The sequence below is a fragment of the Mirounga angustirostris genome, unplaced genomic scaffold (assembly GCF_029215605.1).
Source record: "Mirounga angustirostris isolate CCGP_5_RB_7025 unplaced genomic scaffold, mMirAng1.0.hap1 SCAF_4, whole genome shotgun sequence".
Taxonomy (NCBI): Eukaryota; Metazoa; Chordata; class Mammalia; order Carnivora; family Phocidae; genus Mirounga; species Mirounga angustirostris.
In genome coordinates, this window is record NW_026991712.1 from 9331304 (window position 1) to 9349811 (window position 18508).

An 18508-nucleotide genomic window follows, 5' to 3' on the forward strand; every position below is an offset into this window, starting at 1 on the left:
TATTCAGAAAATAGTGTATTTTACTCAAATTAGAAAAATGCGTACTTGCTACAATCTAAATTTCCTCAAATTTCCCACACTATTATAATTCTGGTCGTGAACATTTTAAAAACTCACATTTGCAAATGTTCCATACAGTTCAAAAAACTCCCAATGTGCAAATGCTCCATACAGTTCAAAAAACTCCCAAACAGCATTTGCCAATTCAAATTTACACTGTTCTATCCAACTCTGATACTTGGAGACATCTCCACATTTTTTTTTTTTCATTTTCCTTTCCTTTAGATCTAGAAGAGAATTAAATAGAAATATTCCCCCAAAAAAGGTCAGAAGAGCATAACTCATCTGAATGTTTTAAATTAACGCTGTATTTCAAATTTCACATTACTTGATTTGTTTTGTTTTCATAACTAAGTCACTTGTTATAGAGCAACTATTTGAATTTCATTCAAAAGACAGAAGTTATATCAGTAGTCCAAACCAGTCTGATTTGATCACTTTTCTCACTGAACAATATTCAGAGTGATTAGATATAATACTTGCAAAGCAGAAAGAAAAGATTTTATCATTACCTCAAAAAGATGGTTTATAGCAGGTTGCAATGATATGATTTTCCTTCTACATTCCAGGCCATTCTCATGTCAATACTAAAGCTATGTTTAAAAACTTAACACACTTAAGTCTTCAGATCCTCAAAGATTTCTTTTTCACCTCTCCCTCTTCCCTTGCATTTACCTCACTAATTTATGCTTATGTATTTTTTATACAATTTGAGGCAAATTTAAATACATTATTTGATCCTTGAAATAATCCCCTAAGTAAAAGCCAGTAACACTGCTTCCATTTTACTGATAAGCCAACCGAGGTCCAGAGGGTGCCCATATTTATAGGACCAGCACGTGACAGTCTGACTTTGAACCTGCCTCTTTTGTCTTTAGAACCCACTTACAGTATCTCCAAGAGAACTTCAACTCTAAACTTTCTCTTTCTCCAAATATACTACTGTATCAACAATCTGTTTCCTTTTTCAATCTTACGATGTCACTGCATTCAAGAGATTATAAATGCAATATGTCATCATTTGAATGTCAGGGATATGATAGAAAATATGATGGAGGTAAGATCAAAGATGGTTGATTATGTTATCTGTAAACATTAGCCTATTAAAAGTCTTTTGAAAGACTTTTAAAAAAGACTGTTGAGAAAGAAATTAAGCAGTATGTTTTAAGTAAAACTACAACATTTTTAAAAATGAAGCAAACCCTCCCCCCCAAAAAAATAAAATAAAATAAAAACTAAGAAACTTAACACTACTTAGCAGGAGTTAGGTTTAGTCAGTATAGGAAATCCAAAAACCACATATTGGACCTGAAGATGCCTGGCATCTCAGTGGCTTCTTAGGGCCCACATTCATTAGTTATCGGTAAATAATCAAACCATCAATGAGTTTTCTGACATAGCTATCAAGTGATTTTGAAAACAAAAAGTAATCACTACTTTAAAAAACGTACAGTGTATTTTCAAGGATGAAGTATCTTTCTGAACTTTGAAGAATATGTCATATGATTTGCTCAAGCAGTAATAATGTCCTTTCCATAAGAAAATTAGATTGCATGTTCCTATTAAATCAAATCTACCCCAAATCTGAAAGTGGAAGCTTAACTTCAGTTTATTTCGGCCCACTTAATTTAGAGTTTACCCTTTTCTTTCCAGGGCACACAGTAAAAATTCTTTTCCTTTTTTATACAGGAAACATCTTTTACATATAGGACAAGTTGACATTTTGAGTTATCCACTGTCACAACTTTCCCTCTGCCCTTCTCTGTAAAAGGTAACCTATCAACACATGCTGTCGTTTCCTTCACAACGGATATGTGGCTTACTGGCAATGTCTTGCATGCAGAGACAGTAAGCACTATCTGCACTCCTGCGTGTCCCTCCTGCTCATTGCCTGTAACAGTTCAAAAGACATTCATGTCAAATAAGAACTCAATACTTTTCCAACTGTACTGAATAAATGTGGAAGTTTAAGCATTCTTTATGGATGCAACAGAAGAGAATAGGGAAGAAAATGGGGGGGTGGGAGAGAGAGAGGAATCATTTCAGTTATATTTTCAGTGATTAACTATTTTGCTCCTCACAAAAATAGTAAAGTTTCTCAACACTCGAATAATCCTTCTACACTTTTACCTGATATTAAAGAAAAGATCTGCAGCATTTATATGAAATACAGAATGGCCCTTAACAAATGTAATGATATGAAGAATATAGTTTATTATCTTATTTAAAAGTAAAACCTGTTAAGAGTACGGTGTCTCATAGAACTTCTCTTGTGCCCACACAAAATGAAATAAATCTCAGTAATTAGTTGTCCTACAGTAAAGTACTTTAATACTAAATGAAAGGGAGTGCTCAAGACTAGCTAGTTCTTGAAACTACCGACATTAATAAAGTCACAATAAAAGAATTATTTCTTTCAACTACCTAGAATATGTATATACAATACTCTTAATTCCTTAATTCCAACTGTAGCAGGATGTTAAAATCTTCATATCAATGAGCTCATAAAAATCAAGCTACTGACAAGTTTCAGTGATTACCATATGTGATTATTTTGGCTGATGTTACCTTAAGGAGACCATCACTACTAGGGTCATTAAAATGAAAGCTAAACTTCATTAATGAGTATAGATGCCTGTTACCACCCTACCTAAGCACTTAGAAATTTTCTTGGTGTGAAGCATAAGACAATGAAAAAACTTCAGCTACAACTATCATTTTTCAACTATCATTTTTTTTTCTCAAATTCCAAATACTCTAAAAGCACATTCAGTCTTGATTTTTAAAGTAGTTCTCTTTTATAATCTTTTTATTTTAACTACTGGATCATCAATTTGACAGCTGTTGAATTAGAAAACATTTCACCACCGAAAGCAAATTTCTTACTAATACCGAAATTATGTTGATTTCCCTTTAAACCTCTAAGAAAACTAATAAACCGTGTGCTCCTCCAACACTGGAAGCTATTTCAATTGCAACTTTGTCAGTTTGGAAGCCTAAGAATGTATGTTAATATGAATTAACTAGTGATTCAAAAGACAGTAATTAAAAAAAAAGATTAATTAAGATTAGCATCAAAGAAGAAGTATCATTTCTCATACCACACGGAGATTTAACAGCATGCCTTCTGAGTGAAAAGCTTCTTTTGGTCAAATGAGAACCAAAGATAGCCAATTACTGACGAAACCGGCATCTTTTACTATATGGTCTAATGCAGCGCTTCTCAATCGGGAGCATGTGTGCTCCCCCAGTGAACACTCCACCACGTCTGGAAATAATTTTTAGCGTCAGGACTACGTGGGATGCAACTGTCTGGTCCCAGGTGCTTCCCAAGCCCCACCTGAAGTACTATGTACACTCTCCACCTGATGAGACTAACAATTAAGTCCCCTAAAAAGAACTACCCTCTGAGATGCACATTATAGGCATAGGGCCAAACAACTGCCTTCCACGTCAAACTGTAGTTTCAAAATGTCCCAGAGCAGCGCCCAAGACAGAGCCCGTTAACCTGGGTACTGGGGACATGTGCAGAATTCTAAAGCCACATATTAAGAGACAAAAACCCCAGACCAGTCTAAAGTCAAATATCATGACTAAACAAGATTTCTCTGCCTGCCATTGCCAACTCAGGAAGTTGACTTAATGCAAATCAATCAAGAGCAAATTTGCAAAATACCCACTGTGTTTTTAAAGGAGTTGTAGTGAGAGAAAATGTCAAAAAGCCTGGTAGATGAAGTCTGAAGCCTGAAGCCACAAGATCACTCATCAAAATAAATGCGCTTCAGGAGAGCCGAGACAACCCCGTCCCCAGAGAGGAACTCTCAAATGCCCATCTCAGGTAGGGAGCTGAGAATGGCAATAAGAGACTTCCTCCCAGGGACAAGGACTAGAGGGCAGTTAAGGGGAATGAGGAAAGCATCCCTAAGAGAAAGAGGAAATCCTTGTCATTCCTACTGTGGCCTAGTGACCCCTGTGTGTTGTTTCCTCTTCTCTCCTTTCCAGGTGGTGATTTTATCCCTATACTATTTATTAGGCGTATATTAGGAGCTTAAATTCACTACTTAACACACATGGCCAGAACAGACGAAATAAAAAAAGGTCTGAAAATACTGCCCACTTAGTATGGGACAGTAACAACCTACCTTTAGTTCACTACCCCCTGGGGAAAGAAGAGGTAAACTAGTTTTTTATTTTAGATGGGATAGTGAATAGTGACTGTGCTAACCATCAACATACTCTGTATTTTGAAAGATCACCTCTGACACAGGCCAAGAAAACAGATTTATATCAAGTTTTAGCCAAATCTTGGGAAGCTGGTTATCTAAATTAATTCACTCCCTCCCACCACCACTCTAGCTCATATTAAGTACACAAGAGTATTGACACTCTCTTTATACCTCATATTCTAGATAATTATTTTCAGTTCTCAAACACCTTAAAATGATTCTGAAAAAACAGCTTTGAAATGCTAAGCTTACACAGTCTGCTGAAGAGCAGGAAAACTAAAAAACAATGTCTATGTGTATTCAAAATGTGAATACATTAAAGTTTCTGCCACTGTCAAAAGAACAGCAACTGACAACATGTGTAAGACTACCAATATCGTGATTTCGGTCAAGAGCTCCATATTCTCCATACCATTTTTGTAAGTAGTCCAGTGCCTCCAAACGAGCACCGATCTCAAAAGTGATTCCAGGACGATTTGGGGGCTTTTTACTCATCTTGAGATCCTATTCTTCAGTATTCTCTTTTCACTACCTCAAGAGGGAAAAAAAAAAAAAAAAAAAAAGTTAGATTCTAATGCATAAAATGCATAGGGAATAAAACAGAATTTTAAAAGCATTGCATGAGAAGTTAAAATAACTGCCAAATTTTAAAGAAATTTGAATGATTACAAATATCTGTATGTAAAGTACTAAATACTTTGCAAGCAATCTTGATCATGAATCAAGGAAAATGACATAAAAAAGAACTACTTAAAAAGAAGAACAGCTGGGCATTAAAACTTGCTAATGGCTAAAATCCTTCAAATTTTAACTTGAAAATACCCAAGAAAATTCTCCACACCAGCTGAAAACAGTTTTCTGTCTCTGAAAAATCAAGACACCTGAGTGTTCTGGAATATGACTACTGAAATTCTTAAGAGTACAAATTAATGGAGTTTTTCAACCAATATTTGAGTGCCTCATAGTATACAATACTAGATAGGACACTAAAGAGCATATAAAGGGGCAGGAGACACTCCTCTGCCAGTGACAACATCAATAATTCTTGGGAGTAGGATTTTTCATTAGCTATGATTTCCTACTTTGGTAGCAAATGATTCAATAAGTTTAATTTAACATATAAAGTTGCAACAGAAATTTCTTCCTTATACTTCACAGTCAATATGCAATAATGATGTGGATTCTTTCAACTGCAAATTTAGTTCTACTCTATTTCAATATAGTCAGTGCTCACATTGACAAATAAAAGTGGTCGTAATATTCAAACAAACAAAAAACTACAAAGGAGTATCTATTCCTCTCTACATCATCGACACGCACACTCTTCACTCTCCTTTTGGCCACACTGGACACCCAGAACACCTGAGGTAGCCTTTTTCACGGACTAGTACTTGAGGAATATGAATGCACTTTAAGACAGGCTAAATCAAAATATAACAGGTAATCAGGAATGCAAACCTACTGTTACTGGGGGGAAAAAGAGCGATCCCTGAAACCTTTTTGATATTTAGAATTACTAACAGGACTATGCTCTCTCCCGGGTTAAAAAAGAAAATACACAACTACAGCATTTTCTTTAATGGTTTGCTCACAATTCAAAAGGGACAAAACATAACAGGAAAAATAAAAACAAACTGTCCTTTCCTCTTTGAAAGAATCTAGTTAGTAAGGGGTAAATAACACCAATACTTGCCATAGAAATATGTAAAGTCAAACCTAAATACTCATGGGGGGTTGGGGGGACTATCCTCTGGCCATGTCAAGAACAAAGATCAGTTCATTAAAGTTAACAGGACGCTAGGCCAGAGGGTACTCCGTGTAAAAGGAAAGAAAGCATGAATATTTTTTAAAAAGTCTGGTCAGCGTGTAACATATTAGGCAGTTACTTAAATATCTGTGTAGAAATCTAAGCAAACTTTTCTACTTTCTTCACAAGAACTTAGTAAGAGGTGTTTACCAGTTACACTATTTTCTATAATCAAACATCGAACCCATAAATGTGGAGTTAAGACATAGAAACTCCCAGTGATACTTCGGGATGAGGCACAATTTCCTTTTCTCTGGGTGGAGAAAGGAGGATGAATAGAGATTTGAATTAAGGAAAAAGCAAAGTAAGACAGTCTATGGGGGGGAGGGGGGGGCTTGAAGCAAAAAGAGAAAAGGGGACAGAGAGAACGCGGAGGAACATAAACAGAAAAGAACGCAAACAAGAATGGCAAAAATATATCTGGATGGTTAACGTTGCAAGAGATGACAACTGGAAGGGAAAAGAAAATTAGCAGGAAGACACAACACCAAGAAAGTGAAGAAGAAAGGGTCAGAGAATGGCCCCGGGGCCAAAGAAGGTAGGTGGCTGATGCGGGGCGGGAGGGGTTGGCAGAGACCGACAGGAAGGGCTTAGACCAGGCGGGCGGGGAGCGGGAGAAGCCTCCAGGTTTGACAGCCGTCCGGCCCTCGGCAGGGGGGAAGGGAGGGAGGGGGAGAGGGAGCGACTGCGCCCAGACAATAGGGGCGGCGAGTTAAGGGGAGGGACGCGAGAGGGGTGCGGGCCGGAGAGAGACACCAGCGCGGGGGCGTCCCGGGCGGCCAGACGGGATCCAGGCGGCCTCCAGGCCCCGCCACCGCCGCCGCCTCTTACCGACTCGGCCTCCTCTCCGCACAGCAGCCGGGCCGTCCGGGGCCGAGCCGGGGCACGAGCAGGGCGGCCAGCCCGGGCCTCCGCCTCCGCCTCCGCCCAGGCAGCGGCCGGGGAGGAAGCAGGAGGGGAGCGCGCTGGGGCCGCAGCGCCGGGTCGGGCCCGAGGTCGCGCGGGAGGGAGCAGGTCCGAGCCCTCAAGCCCGCTCGGGGTCCGCTGCCATTGCCTCCGCCTCCACCGCCGCCGCCACCGCCGGCCAGCCCTGACGCGACGCCGGGCCCAGCGACGTCAGCCGCCCGCGACGCGCCGGAAGCGGGCCTGGTCGCGTCACGTGACTGGCGGGGGTTGGGCCCGGGCTGCGCAGCCGATTGGAGAGTTGCCCTTGGAAGGCGGGGCTTTGCAGCAGTTGGCTGATGGCTAGAGGGCGGGGCGGTGATTAGCAAAAGAGAAAGCTGGCTCGAGGAGCCCGTTAGTGGTTGTGAAGTGTTTGACCTTTGAGGGATGAGCACAGAGCCCACTGAGTATTATTATTGTCGATTTGATAGGAAACGGGTTCCCCAAATTGCTCAATCCCAGCACCTTGGACAAACTTTTGTAAATGCACGACACTCTTTCTTAGAAATCCACCCCATTTCATAATAAGAATAGAGCAAATGGTTATTGCCATGGTCAACCAACAGCTATTGAGTGGACGCTTTGTGGAAGTTACTGTGTTGTTAGTACATTACATGACAACCACATTCACACAATTGTGTTGCTATTTCATGAGATTCTTACAGTACAAAAGGCACATATTACTAAGCGGTGTGTGTTGTGCAGCTAAAGAACCTATGGGTAAATGGATGTGACTTCCCCAAGACGACCCAGCTAAGGATAAGAGAGCTACTTTTCTTGTATATCTACCATGTACCAAACTCTGTACTAAGCACAGGAGAAAGTGTCCGCACGGTAGGGGAAACCAACAAGTGAACACATGCAAAGCAATGTTGAGATGAAAATCTTTTTCCTCTCTCTTTCCAGTGTACCACTCTGGATCTCAAGCTTTCTAAATGCAACATTGCATACAAATAACACTTATATTTATCATGCTTTACAGTGTGGAGTTAAAATAGCAAAGTATCTCTCTTTAAGCTTTAATTATAGTGAAATTTGGTAATTTAAACAACTATATTCATATCCTTTTATTCCAGAGACATTCATTCAGCACTTACTATGTTACTAATAGCTACTGAGCTAGACTGAGCATGACGATATATAGAAAAGATATAAATAAGACAGTCTCTAGTGGACATTTGTCTTGTACTGGAGTTGCCCAGCATCTGAACTCCTTTTCCATGTTTGGAAAATTTACCATCATGGTTGTCATTAGTGTAGTACTCCATATATTTCTAGGATCTTCTGAACACATGAGAGGATTATACTTTCTGCCCTCCTTAGAATTATGTGTGACCATTTGATTTGCTTTGGCTAGTAAAATGAAACTGGAAGTGAACTTTGTCATTGCCAGCTGGTAGTTTTAAAAGGCAATTCACCCAGATTTCTGTCTCTAGAACAGTGATAAGCAATATTTGAGACAGCAACTGCTCTAATTACCGAGATTCTAGACAGATCGTGATAAGCCCAGAACTCACTGTTATTCTACAACTGATATGTAGGATAAGGAGAAAAATAAATAGTCATTCTTTTAAGCTTTTGAGTGTTTGGAAGTTGTTTGTTATGCAGCATAACCTAATACAAACTGACTGATACACCCACCTTATGAGTATTGGAGGCAGAGTCAACCTCACGCTAAATAAGATGAAAATGTCAGAAGCTCCCATTCTCTGTCTCCCTTCCAGCGAAAGTGCTCTTCTGAGCTACACTTACTAGACTCTGTCCCTGAAGACTGTATGAGAAGCTGCAGATGATGTTCAAAATAAGGAAAATTTTCTCCAACAGCAGTGGCAGTACCAGGGACCAAATTTCTGATTTTCAGCCTAGAGCTAACTAACTGAACCCTGGCAGAACCCAAGCTCACCCATAAGCCAGTGAGAAAAAAATTAGTATCTGTTGTTAACATCAGTGAAAATGTGAGATTGCTTGTAAATTAAATAAAATGTATACATAAAGGATAAACATAGATTCTATCCACTCTCCACCATTTGTTAAGAATTCACAAATCTACCTTGAAAATATGATTCTCCTGTATTAATTGGGACTTAATAAGTGACCCCACCAATAATACAGCCTGAAAGAAAAAAAAAATGGAAATGAAGTCTTATGTAAATGATTGCTGGCTTGTGAATTGTGCAGGTGAGTATTTTCAATGGACTTAACACCATCCGCTAAAGGTCACTTTGGAAATGGGAAGGGAAACACTTTTAGTTGTCACATGATTGGGGTAGGGCACAGCTGCAATTTAGTGGGACAGAGGAGGGCTGCTAGACATCCTAAGACAGTGCAGTCCCATATCTTGAAGAATTGCCCCAGGTCATGCATGACTTTGAATGTCCCTCCAAACATTCATGTAGGTCAAAACCCTTTTCATAATTGTCTAAGCCCTGAACTCAGTTTTGCACCAAAGCACAAAGGTTTTTGTTCTGCAAGGTTTTAATACACACTCAACTTTTCCAGGAATGAAGTAACCGTGTAATACGAGGGAAGATTGTTCTTTTTTACAAACATGTCCAAGAGTTTATCCCATTTTTAAAAATCATGCCACCATTGGCAAAGCTACTCCTAGTATTTGAGGCACTGGTAGAATGTACCTGTATCACTCTGCATCCGTAGCTGTTACACTCAAGGTAAATCTAAATTTTGATATAAGCACTTGACTACTACATTATGTCTCTTTGTGAGTCATGGCTGAACACTTATATATTGAAATGCATGTTATTTTTATTATAAATTATCTCCATAAAGTTTGTTCTTATGTTACTGTTATGTCATTATATTACTTTTTTAAATGTGTGTAGCTTGATTATACTACCTATGAATTTAATTTCAGAAAAGTCCTGAGAATATTACATAATATTAACTCACAAAGGGGGCGTTAAGTTTGATAAAACTGAAGAAAACTCATATAGGCTATCTTTGCCTCTTTTGACCATGTAGAGTCAAAGGTCAGGATTGGGGCAGGGATATAAGATGTAGAAAAGTCTAGAGATGACTCCCCAGCCACACAGTGAAGCTCTTCATTGCTATGTCCCCTCCCCTCTCTCCCACCCAACACACCCCTCATCCAGATGGTTAATGTTAGCCATCAGTCACTTCATTGCCAAATATAGAGAGAAAGAACTTACAGCTGTGTTTGAGTGGAACCAAACAAGCAGTGAGCAAATTATCTTGAAACAACTGTCCTTAGGCAGAAATCACTGAACTAAATTCTTCCAACATTAAAAATATAAATATGAAACCATTCTATCTCCTGCAATATTTGACAATTCTATATACCTATTTTAAGGGAGGAAAAAGTTACTACTAAATATCACATATTCTTTGTTACATATGACACACAAGAAAGCCTTTTTGTGTGTGTTTTTCTCTAATCTTATAATCAGCACCAAAGAAGAAAATGAAAGGAATTCAAAAAAAAAAAATTTAAATATACTAGTTGAATAAAGACCTAAACTGTTGGAATAGACACCTGTGGCAACTCTCTATTCCAGGTGCTTAAAAATCTTTGAAAATGGCACTAGCCTCTCTTCCTTCCCATGCCAATAAAACTGCTTGTCTTATCTGTCACTCTATCCCTTTTTAACTGACCAGAAGTGATAATTGTTCCAGAATTAATCTCTTGCCTTTGGACCTCTAGGCCATGTATGAACAGAATGGAGAGATACAATCTCTCCCTTATGTCCACACAGCATCCTGTTCACACTTCTAACATAATTCCTATTGTGATGTATGGGTTTATATGCTGCTTTCTTAGAATGAGTTAACCCTAAAGATGATCAGATGTTATAAACAATTTTGTTTTATTTATTTACTTTTACTGGAAATTCATATGCTACTCAGAAGCTACCTGGCTTTCTGAGATTTTTAAGAATTTTTGACTTGGCAGTAGTAATTTGAAATATCTGTCTGCTAGTAAAGGTCATACAATAGAAAAAAAATATGTTTCACTTGGCAAAAGCTTAAAAATGCAGCAAGAGATCTGAATGATAAAGAAGTCCTTTTTGTACATACTGTCCTGAAACAATGGACCGACCATGATTTTTTAATCCAAGCCTGAACACTTATGAGAGTTTAAAAAAAAAAACAAAAAACTGCTATTATAATTATACCAGAATAACAAGTGGATTCCTGGGAAGTCCCAGACAAATTGAGACATACAATCATGCTCCCTAAAGCAGGAAGGAATAATAAAGAGAAATAAAGGTAAAGATTCCATACCTGCAAAAGCACTGAATATGGAATCAACCCTTGATTCCTCCATGGATTTTCTTCCTTGCCCTACCAGGACAAAAGATGGACTTTTCTTTAACTTTCAGCTTCTATGTTGATTTTTTGTACCTCCTCTGATTGTTGTTGTTCACTGTTAACACTTGCATTAACTAAGCAGTATTTTCAACCGTTGCTCCAGCAAACATCTGCTTTACACCCACCTAGGCTCTTTGTTAAAATGCAAGTCCCTGGGCCCTAACCTGTGTCTTAGATTTGGAGATTAGCAATCTGCACTTTAAAAGCCATCCTAAATGATTCTTAATGTACATGAAGTTTCAGAACTGTGGTATGTTAGAATTCATTTGGTTGCATGTGACAGAAAATGTAATACAAACAGGTATAAACATAAAGGGAATTTCTCTTTATGGAATCAAGAAGGGATAAGTCTGCCTTCTGGGGCAGCTGGAGTCAGGGATCAAATTATAACATCTTTTACTCTGCTTCCTATGGGTTGGCTTGACTTTCAGAATCCACATGTAGGCCCCCAACAGCCTCAGCCTTGTCATCACAACATCTTGATGAACAGAAAACAAGTCCTAGAAGTCATTCTTTCATTGGCCTAAATTAAATCAGGTGTCTGCCTGTGAACCAAGCATGATGGCCATGGGGGTGATTTGGACTGACGTGACGTGGATCTGGGTCCCATCCCCAATCAGGCAAGTGGGAGCAGAGACTGGCCCAAACCTCATAGACTGAGAGATGGGAATAAGTGGGTCCTTTAAAGAAAATTGGGATGCTGTTACTTGAAAGAAAGGGAACAGAAGCTGGACAAAAAAAAAAAAAAACAACTAATATTCATTGCAACTGGCTTCTACTGACTGTAACTCCAAATTACAACTTACAGCCATGCAACAAAACTGAGAACATTCTTCCTGGTTTGCAAAACTAGAAAAGCAAGCCAAATGAGAGGCAAATCTAGTGAGAGATTGACATAACATTCGTGTTCCTGATTCCTTAGGTGTTTGCTTTTAGAGGCAGTTTCAACACCAAAGAAACACATTGCTGGGGATTGTTAAAGCTGGGGGAGAGGGCGCTCGGGTGGCTTAGTGGGTTAAACGACCTACTCTTGGTTTCAGCTCAGGTCATGATCTCAGGGTCATGATCTCAGGGTCCTGAAATTGAGCCCTGCTTAGGACTCTGTGCTCAGCACAGTCTGTTTGAGATTCTTTCCCTTCCCTCTTCCTCCCCTCCACCGCCTTCTCACTCTCCCCCCTCCCATTCTCTCTCTCTCTCTTTCTGTCTCAGAAATAAATAAATAAATAAATAAATAAAATCTTTTTTAAAAATTGGGGGAGGAGAGGGTAGGCTACAGAACATAGCAAGTATGCAGATTAGTAGTAACCAAACAGCAAACAATTTTAACCTCTTCCTGATCATTACTTTCCTTGAGAATGGAGCTAGCCACAATTCATTGGCATTCTCAGATAAGGCAGACAGCATGCATGCATCCTTTCATCATTCATTGGCTTGTTTAATCACTCACTAAACTTTTACTGAAATTCTCCTGAGTGCTAGAAACTGGGCAATGGATGGTGAGAGAACAGGAAGAAAAATAAAACTAGGTATCCAATTCTAAGGTGACGTGCCATGGTGGGAAGATGGATACAGAAACAACCAGGCATAATAGCAGTATTAATATTCAGTTAAATATTAATCCATTTGAAATAGACATACATTCCTGTGTGTATTCTGACTCAGCAAATCAAGGAAGACTGCATAGAGGAAGTGGCATTTGAAAAATGCTTTGAGGATGAGTAAGCTTCAAACAAGGGTTCTGTGCAGATTCTAAAATTATTATTGCCCTATAGTTCTTTATAGTTTTGATGCAAGCTTTTGCAGATAAAAAATATCATTCTACTTCCATTTCCTTCCCACAAGCTTTTGTTGAACATCTGCAATGTGCCAAGTACAGTGCTAGGCCCAAGGAGCATAGTGATAAATGAGCTTAATTCCTGATCTTGAGGCATTTAACGGGGCGGTCAACTAGACCAACACACAAAAAGGTGCTTTGGGTACAATGTATGTGTCAGCACACATGGATGTGCAAGGTCAGAATATGTGCTCTAACTGGTCACTTGTCACTGGTCTAAGTGTCTGTCCTCTTGGTTGGGACCAGAACACAATACCAACATCTCCAAAGTAACTGCTTGACATTCCGATGAAAAGGTGCCCCTCTGGGGGAGGGAATGGGGGTGGGTAGGGGCAGAGAACTTGCCTGCCCAAGCATTGCCACAGTTCACTGTTTTGCCTCAGTAAAAAATATTGCAGCAACACAACTTTGTGGTCAAGTGTGGGATTACTTCCTCTTTTGTATTTTTGCAAAACATTCAAGAGAGCCAGTTTCACCAGGATAAGGTAAACACCACTTGATTTTCTTTCTTTCTTTTTTTTTAACTCTGAAGATCATAGAAGACTATAAATTTAAAGGAAATAAATGCATTAACTTGTTTCTTGTTATTTTTTTTTTTTAATAGCAAGTTAGGGGTGCCTGAGTGGCTCAGTTAGTTAAGCCTCTGCCTTTGGCTCAGGTCATGATCCCAGGGTGCAGACTCCCTGCTCAACGGGGAGTTTGCTTCTCCCCCTCCCTCCTGCTCCTGCTCTCTCTCTCTTGCTATCTCTCTCTCTCATATAAATAAGTAAAATCTTTTTTAAATTAATTAATTAATTAATTAATTAATTAACAACTTAAAATAATGAAGAGCTAGGGGTTTGGAATGAGACCAGGAGTTGTAAATTAAACCTGACACTATTACCAGAATGTCAGGAACTAGACACATCTCTGATTCTCCTTCCTCACATAGAAATGGGAATATAAAAGCTACTTCCCAGGTTTGTAATGAGGATTAAACTCAATAGAACAAGTCTTACATGTTTCGCCAATTATAATTGATATACAAATGTCAGGTGTTTCCTGATGTTTCTTTCTCACCAGTCACAGGGACACATATTTTTAGTCATTGTAATCTCTGAGGGTGGTCTCAGTTTCACTCACTGTGATTCCATGAAAATACACATCTGAGGACTTACTTTGCAACAGCCTTGTATCTGCTGCTGTAGATTAGAGAGACCAACAGAGCCCGGTTCTTGCCACCAAGAATGCAGGCTCCTACTTAGACTTTATGATAGGGTTTTCATGAGCTAATTGGTCTCTTCCCATTCCCCTCCTCTGCCTGACCCCCACCCCATGTCTCAGTCTGTCTCTCTCCATTTCAATCTCTTAAAAAAATTATTCCCAATGTCATTCAGATATGAACCCTGAGCAAATGGTAAGGACATATCTAGAGCATTTTTGAGACAGGAATTCTAGCTGCAAGAAATCTTACATAAATCCTAAAAAAAACCACACATTACTGAATTCATTTATGAGTTCTAACAGTTTTTTTAAGAATCTTTAGGGTTTTCTATATATAAGATCATGTCATCTGCAAATGGATAATTTTACTTCTTCCTTTCTGATTTGAATACCTTTTATTTATTTGTCTTGCTAGTTGCTCTGGGTAGGACTTCCAGTGGTGAGAGCGGGCTTAAATTTACTGCTCACCCTTTCCCTTTCTGCACACATAACCTCCATTAATAGTGGAGAATTGAACCTTCCCTGGGACATCCTGTTAAAAACACTGATTTCTAGCATGCAAGATAAAGGTGCTAAAGTCAGTTCTGCCTAGCTTTTAATTCAGTTATTCATTGATTCTACAAATATTAATGGATAACCTATTATATGGCAGGCAGTATTCTTGATACTGGGTCTACAGCAATGAAGAAAAGTGACCAAATCCTCCGCCTTCATCAAGCTTACAGTCTGCTGAGGAATATATTTATCACTACAAAAAAATAAATGCTGTGGTATGTGATATAGTCAGAAGTACTAAGGAGAAGAATAAAGCAGGGGGAAGAATAAGGAGATTGTGTGGAAGGCAATTTAGTGAGTGACCAAAGCAGCTGAGTCAAGAGCTAAGGGAGGTGAGGAAGAACACTCTGTGACTATCAGGGGGATAGTCTGGGCAGAGAGAAGAGTGAGCACAAAGATCCTGGGGCGAGCACAAAGATCCTGGTGCAAGCACAAGTCTGACGTTTAAGTAATAGCAAGGAAAAAGTGGGTCTGAGGAGAGAGGAGCAAAGGGGAAACTGGAATTCTGGCTCTGACACTTTGTAGTGTTGAGAGAATTATGTAAACTCCCTAACCCTCCATCCTGCATGTGGATAATATTTCCTAGGGCTGCGTGAGGTTTAAACAAGATTGCACACCTACAATGTTTCGTACAGTGTCTGGTTCGTATGGAATGCTCAAACATGTTTGAAGTGATCGCTATTGCTTACAGGTTGAAAATCCAAGCTTAGAATCGTAGCTCTACCAGCTCACCCTTTACTGGCTCTGTGACTTTAGTTCACAGTATTGTGAACTTCAAAGTATTGAACTCTCTGTGCCTCAGTTTTCTCACCTGTAAAATGAGGATAATAACAGAGCCTCCCTCATGCAGTGGGTATGAGGATTAAATGTGCTAATATATATAAAGGAAGTAAAACAGTGCCTGGCAAATAGTAAGGGCTCCATAAAGTGAGTAATGACTATGATCATTAATGAGGCCCCAATATGTTCCAGATCAGTAAAGGAATAGACCAAAAAGTAAAGTCTTTTTGATGTCAGCCTTTTGGGAAAGGGGATTTGTGGACATAGGCAGAGCACAGGGTCTTTGAGGAAGTCAGAAGGATTTTCTTGTCCTTCCTCCTCTAGAAAACATGAGCCAGGGCTGGAAGGAAGAGGATGAAAATAGAAAGAATAGGAGAAACAGGAAAAGGATGAGAAGGGGGAGAGTTACGGATTACAAGAAAGAGGGCACCAGACTCCCAAAACAGCTGTAGAGCAGAATGGTTATCTGGTAAGTGTAGGCAGATGTGACCAGACACAGTCTGGAATAAATGTGCCTGTATTCTAAGGATGGCACTAAGGCAGCAAAAGATCCTGACAAAATAGACGGCAAAAACAAATGGCCCAGAAAGTAGTATGTGTTAGGACTATGTATTAGTTACTCTATCGTTGTGTAAGAATGACCCCAAAACTTGGTGCCTTAAAACACCATTTATTATCACATAGTTTCTATGGGTCAGAAATGTGGACAATGCTGAGCTGACTTCTCTGCTTGAGGGTGTTCACGGGCTGCAAACAAAGTGTTAGCTGGACATACAGTCATCTCAAGGCTCAACTGGAGAAAGATCCACTTCTAAGCTCACTCACGTGACTGTTGGCTGGATTCCCAGCATTGGACTGAGGGCTTCAGTGCTTCCCTGGCATTTGAGACAACCCCTCAGATTCTTGTTTGTGTGCTTCTGCAACATGGCCACTTGTTTCATCAAATTGTGTAAGCCTAGAAGGTAACAGAGAGGCCAACAAGACAGAAGCCAGGTCTTTTGTAACCTAATCATGGGAGTGACAACCCATCACTTGTGTCATATCTATGCAGGAGAAGTTACTTGCTTCAGCCCACACTGAAGCGGAGGGGATCCCACAAAGATCTTTGAAGGCCATCTTTGCAAGAGGTCTACCACAGACTAGATGCACTCTCCCCCAACAGCTTCTGCTGCTAGGGGCATGTTCTACAGAAGATCCAGCCTGTGGCATAACCTCAGGGAGAAAGGGAGCCTCAAGAAAGAATGAGATTGACTTTTCTGCCAGGCTGACCCACTGGGGCTTCAGAAGAAAAACTGATCTACAGAAAACAAACAAAGAACACATCTTGCACATCTGAGCTGATGATTCACTTATTTCTCATTTCTTTTATCTCATGTCATTCCCCAAGGCATTCTGCAAAATGTATATTATTACTCATAATTGAAAGAACTGCAGCTCAAAGAGCTTAAGTCACAAATCCAAGGTTACATAGCTGGTAGGCAGACAGAGTTTGAGTCTCAGCCTGTGTAACTCCAAAACCCACACCCTTTCCATATCCATCGCACCTTAGTGTTGCTAGAATGTATTTTTTTTTTTTTATCATTTACAATAGCAGAGATTTTTAGGAACCCGCTGACAGGAAATTCTTTGATCTCAGCTAAAATATAAGCATAAAATGTAAAGTGCCACCCATAGAGTTTCCTGTAAAGCTTCAACCTTTGGTGAATCAGCATATTGCCGCTACACACATTTTCACAAAATCCAGTTCCTGGTATTGAAGAGTATTCTGAATTTCATAACATCAGTGCATTATCACCAATAAATTTAATTGATTTGGACAGAGCACAACTATGCACTACTATACTGAAAAGGCCCAGAGGATGACAAGCAAGAAGTGTTGCTTCTCCAGAAGTTCTTCGTATGTCCTCGCAGTGAGGGTGATGAGGTAGCTCAGAAAAGCATCCCTCGAGTGACCGTGATGTATCCAGCTGGCCCGATTTGTGTTCTCCACATCCCCTGCCGCTGGTCCAGGAAACTATTTCGAGTCTTCACCATACTCCTGGGTGTGAATGCCACTGATGAGAGCCCAACAGGAAGTGTGACCTCATCCTGCCTCTCAGTCTCTGGTTATGCAGGCTGATTTTGAAAGAAAACAAGAGCAGTTATAAAGCTGACTTTCTCAAGAACTACATGCCCTTTTATTCTAGAAAAGAGCCAAACGAACAAGAGGCCACTGAAGATAAAACTCTGCAAACTCCTGCACACAGTGATGTGTGCATACCTCTGTTAGAAGGATGGAATGGATTTCCCTTTATTACAAGACTTCTCGGCACCTGTTGACACTCTGACATTATTTTCAGCTGAAGAACCGCTAAGTCCTGGATTTCTCCACTGTCGCCCGGAGGAAACTTTGCACGTCAGTAATTCTTCTATTTATCAATAGGAAGGAGAAACTGGGAAGTCCCTTTAGAAGGAACATGTATGGACAGATTATTTTGCAGAATGGATGTGTTACTTTGATGGGACTGGTAGACAGAATCTGTTTCTTGAAAAGATTTAGAGCTGTTACTGAAGGTTTTTTCAGTGTTACTAATACTCGATTAACTGTTAGCATACTGCCTGTAGCTTGATGCAAATATCTGTAAGATATAGCAGTAAAACCTTGCTTTCTGCCACAGGACTTGTTGGTTTAAAATTAAACTTAAAGCTTGGGGAAAGCTAACATGGTATAATTTGGGCTGCACACTTCAGATGATATTGATCAAAAATCAAAAG

General features: G+C 39.7%; 2 protein-coding genes across 18 annotated transcripts in view; one reads left to right on the top strand and one right to left on the bottom strand.

Annotated features, from left to right (window-relative positions):
* Positions 1–7220, bottom strand: part of PHF20L1 (PHD finger protein 20 like 1) — an 82315-nt gene extending 75095 nt beyond the window's left edge. For 4 of the 12 annotated variants that reach the window (XM_054512445.2, XM_054512440.2, XM_064587856.1 and 1 more), the window contains exons 1-2: positions 6925–7216; positions 4699–4818 (exon numbers count right to left, since the gene is read on the bottom strand). In XM_054512445.2, coding sequence (XP_054368420.1) covers positions 4699–4781 — 83 coding nt within the window. In that variant the 5' untranslated portion in view covers positions 4782–4818; positions 6925–7216. Of the gene's footprint in view, positions 1–4698; positions 4819–6924 lie in introns of all 12 variants that reach the window. The other 8 variants (XM_064587859.1, XM_064587860.1, XM_064587861.1 and 5 more) reach the window with 4 other exon arrangements.
* Positions 7221–13654: 6434 nt separating this feature from the next.
* TMEM71 (transmembrane protein 71) overlaps positions 13655–18508 on the top strand; it is a 36842-nt gene continuing 31988 nt past the window's right edge. For 3 of the 6 annotated variants that reach the window (XM_045895854.3, XM_045895860.3, XM_045895857.3), the window contains exon 1: positions 17648–18149. The gene's annotated coding sequence lies outside the window, so the exon portion shown is untranslated. Of the gene's footprint in view, positions 13702–17647; positions 18150–18508 lie in introns of those variants that run through there. The other 3 variants (XM_045895856.2, XM_045895858.3, XM_045895859.3) reach the window with 3 other exon arrangements.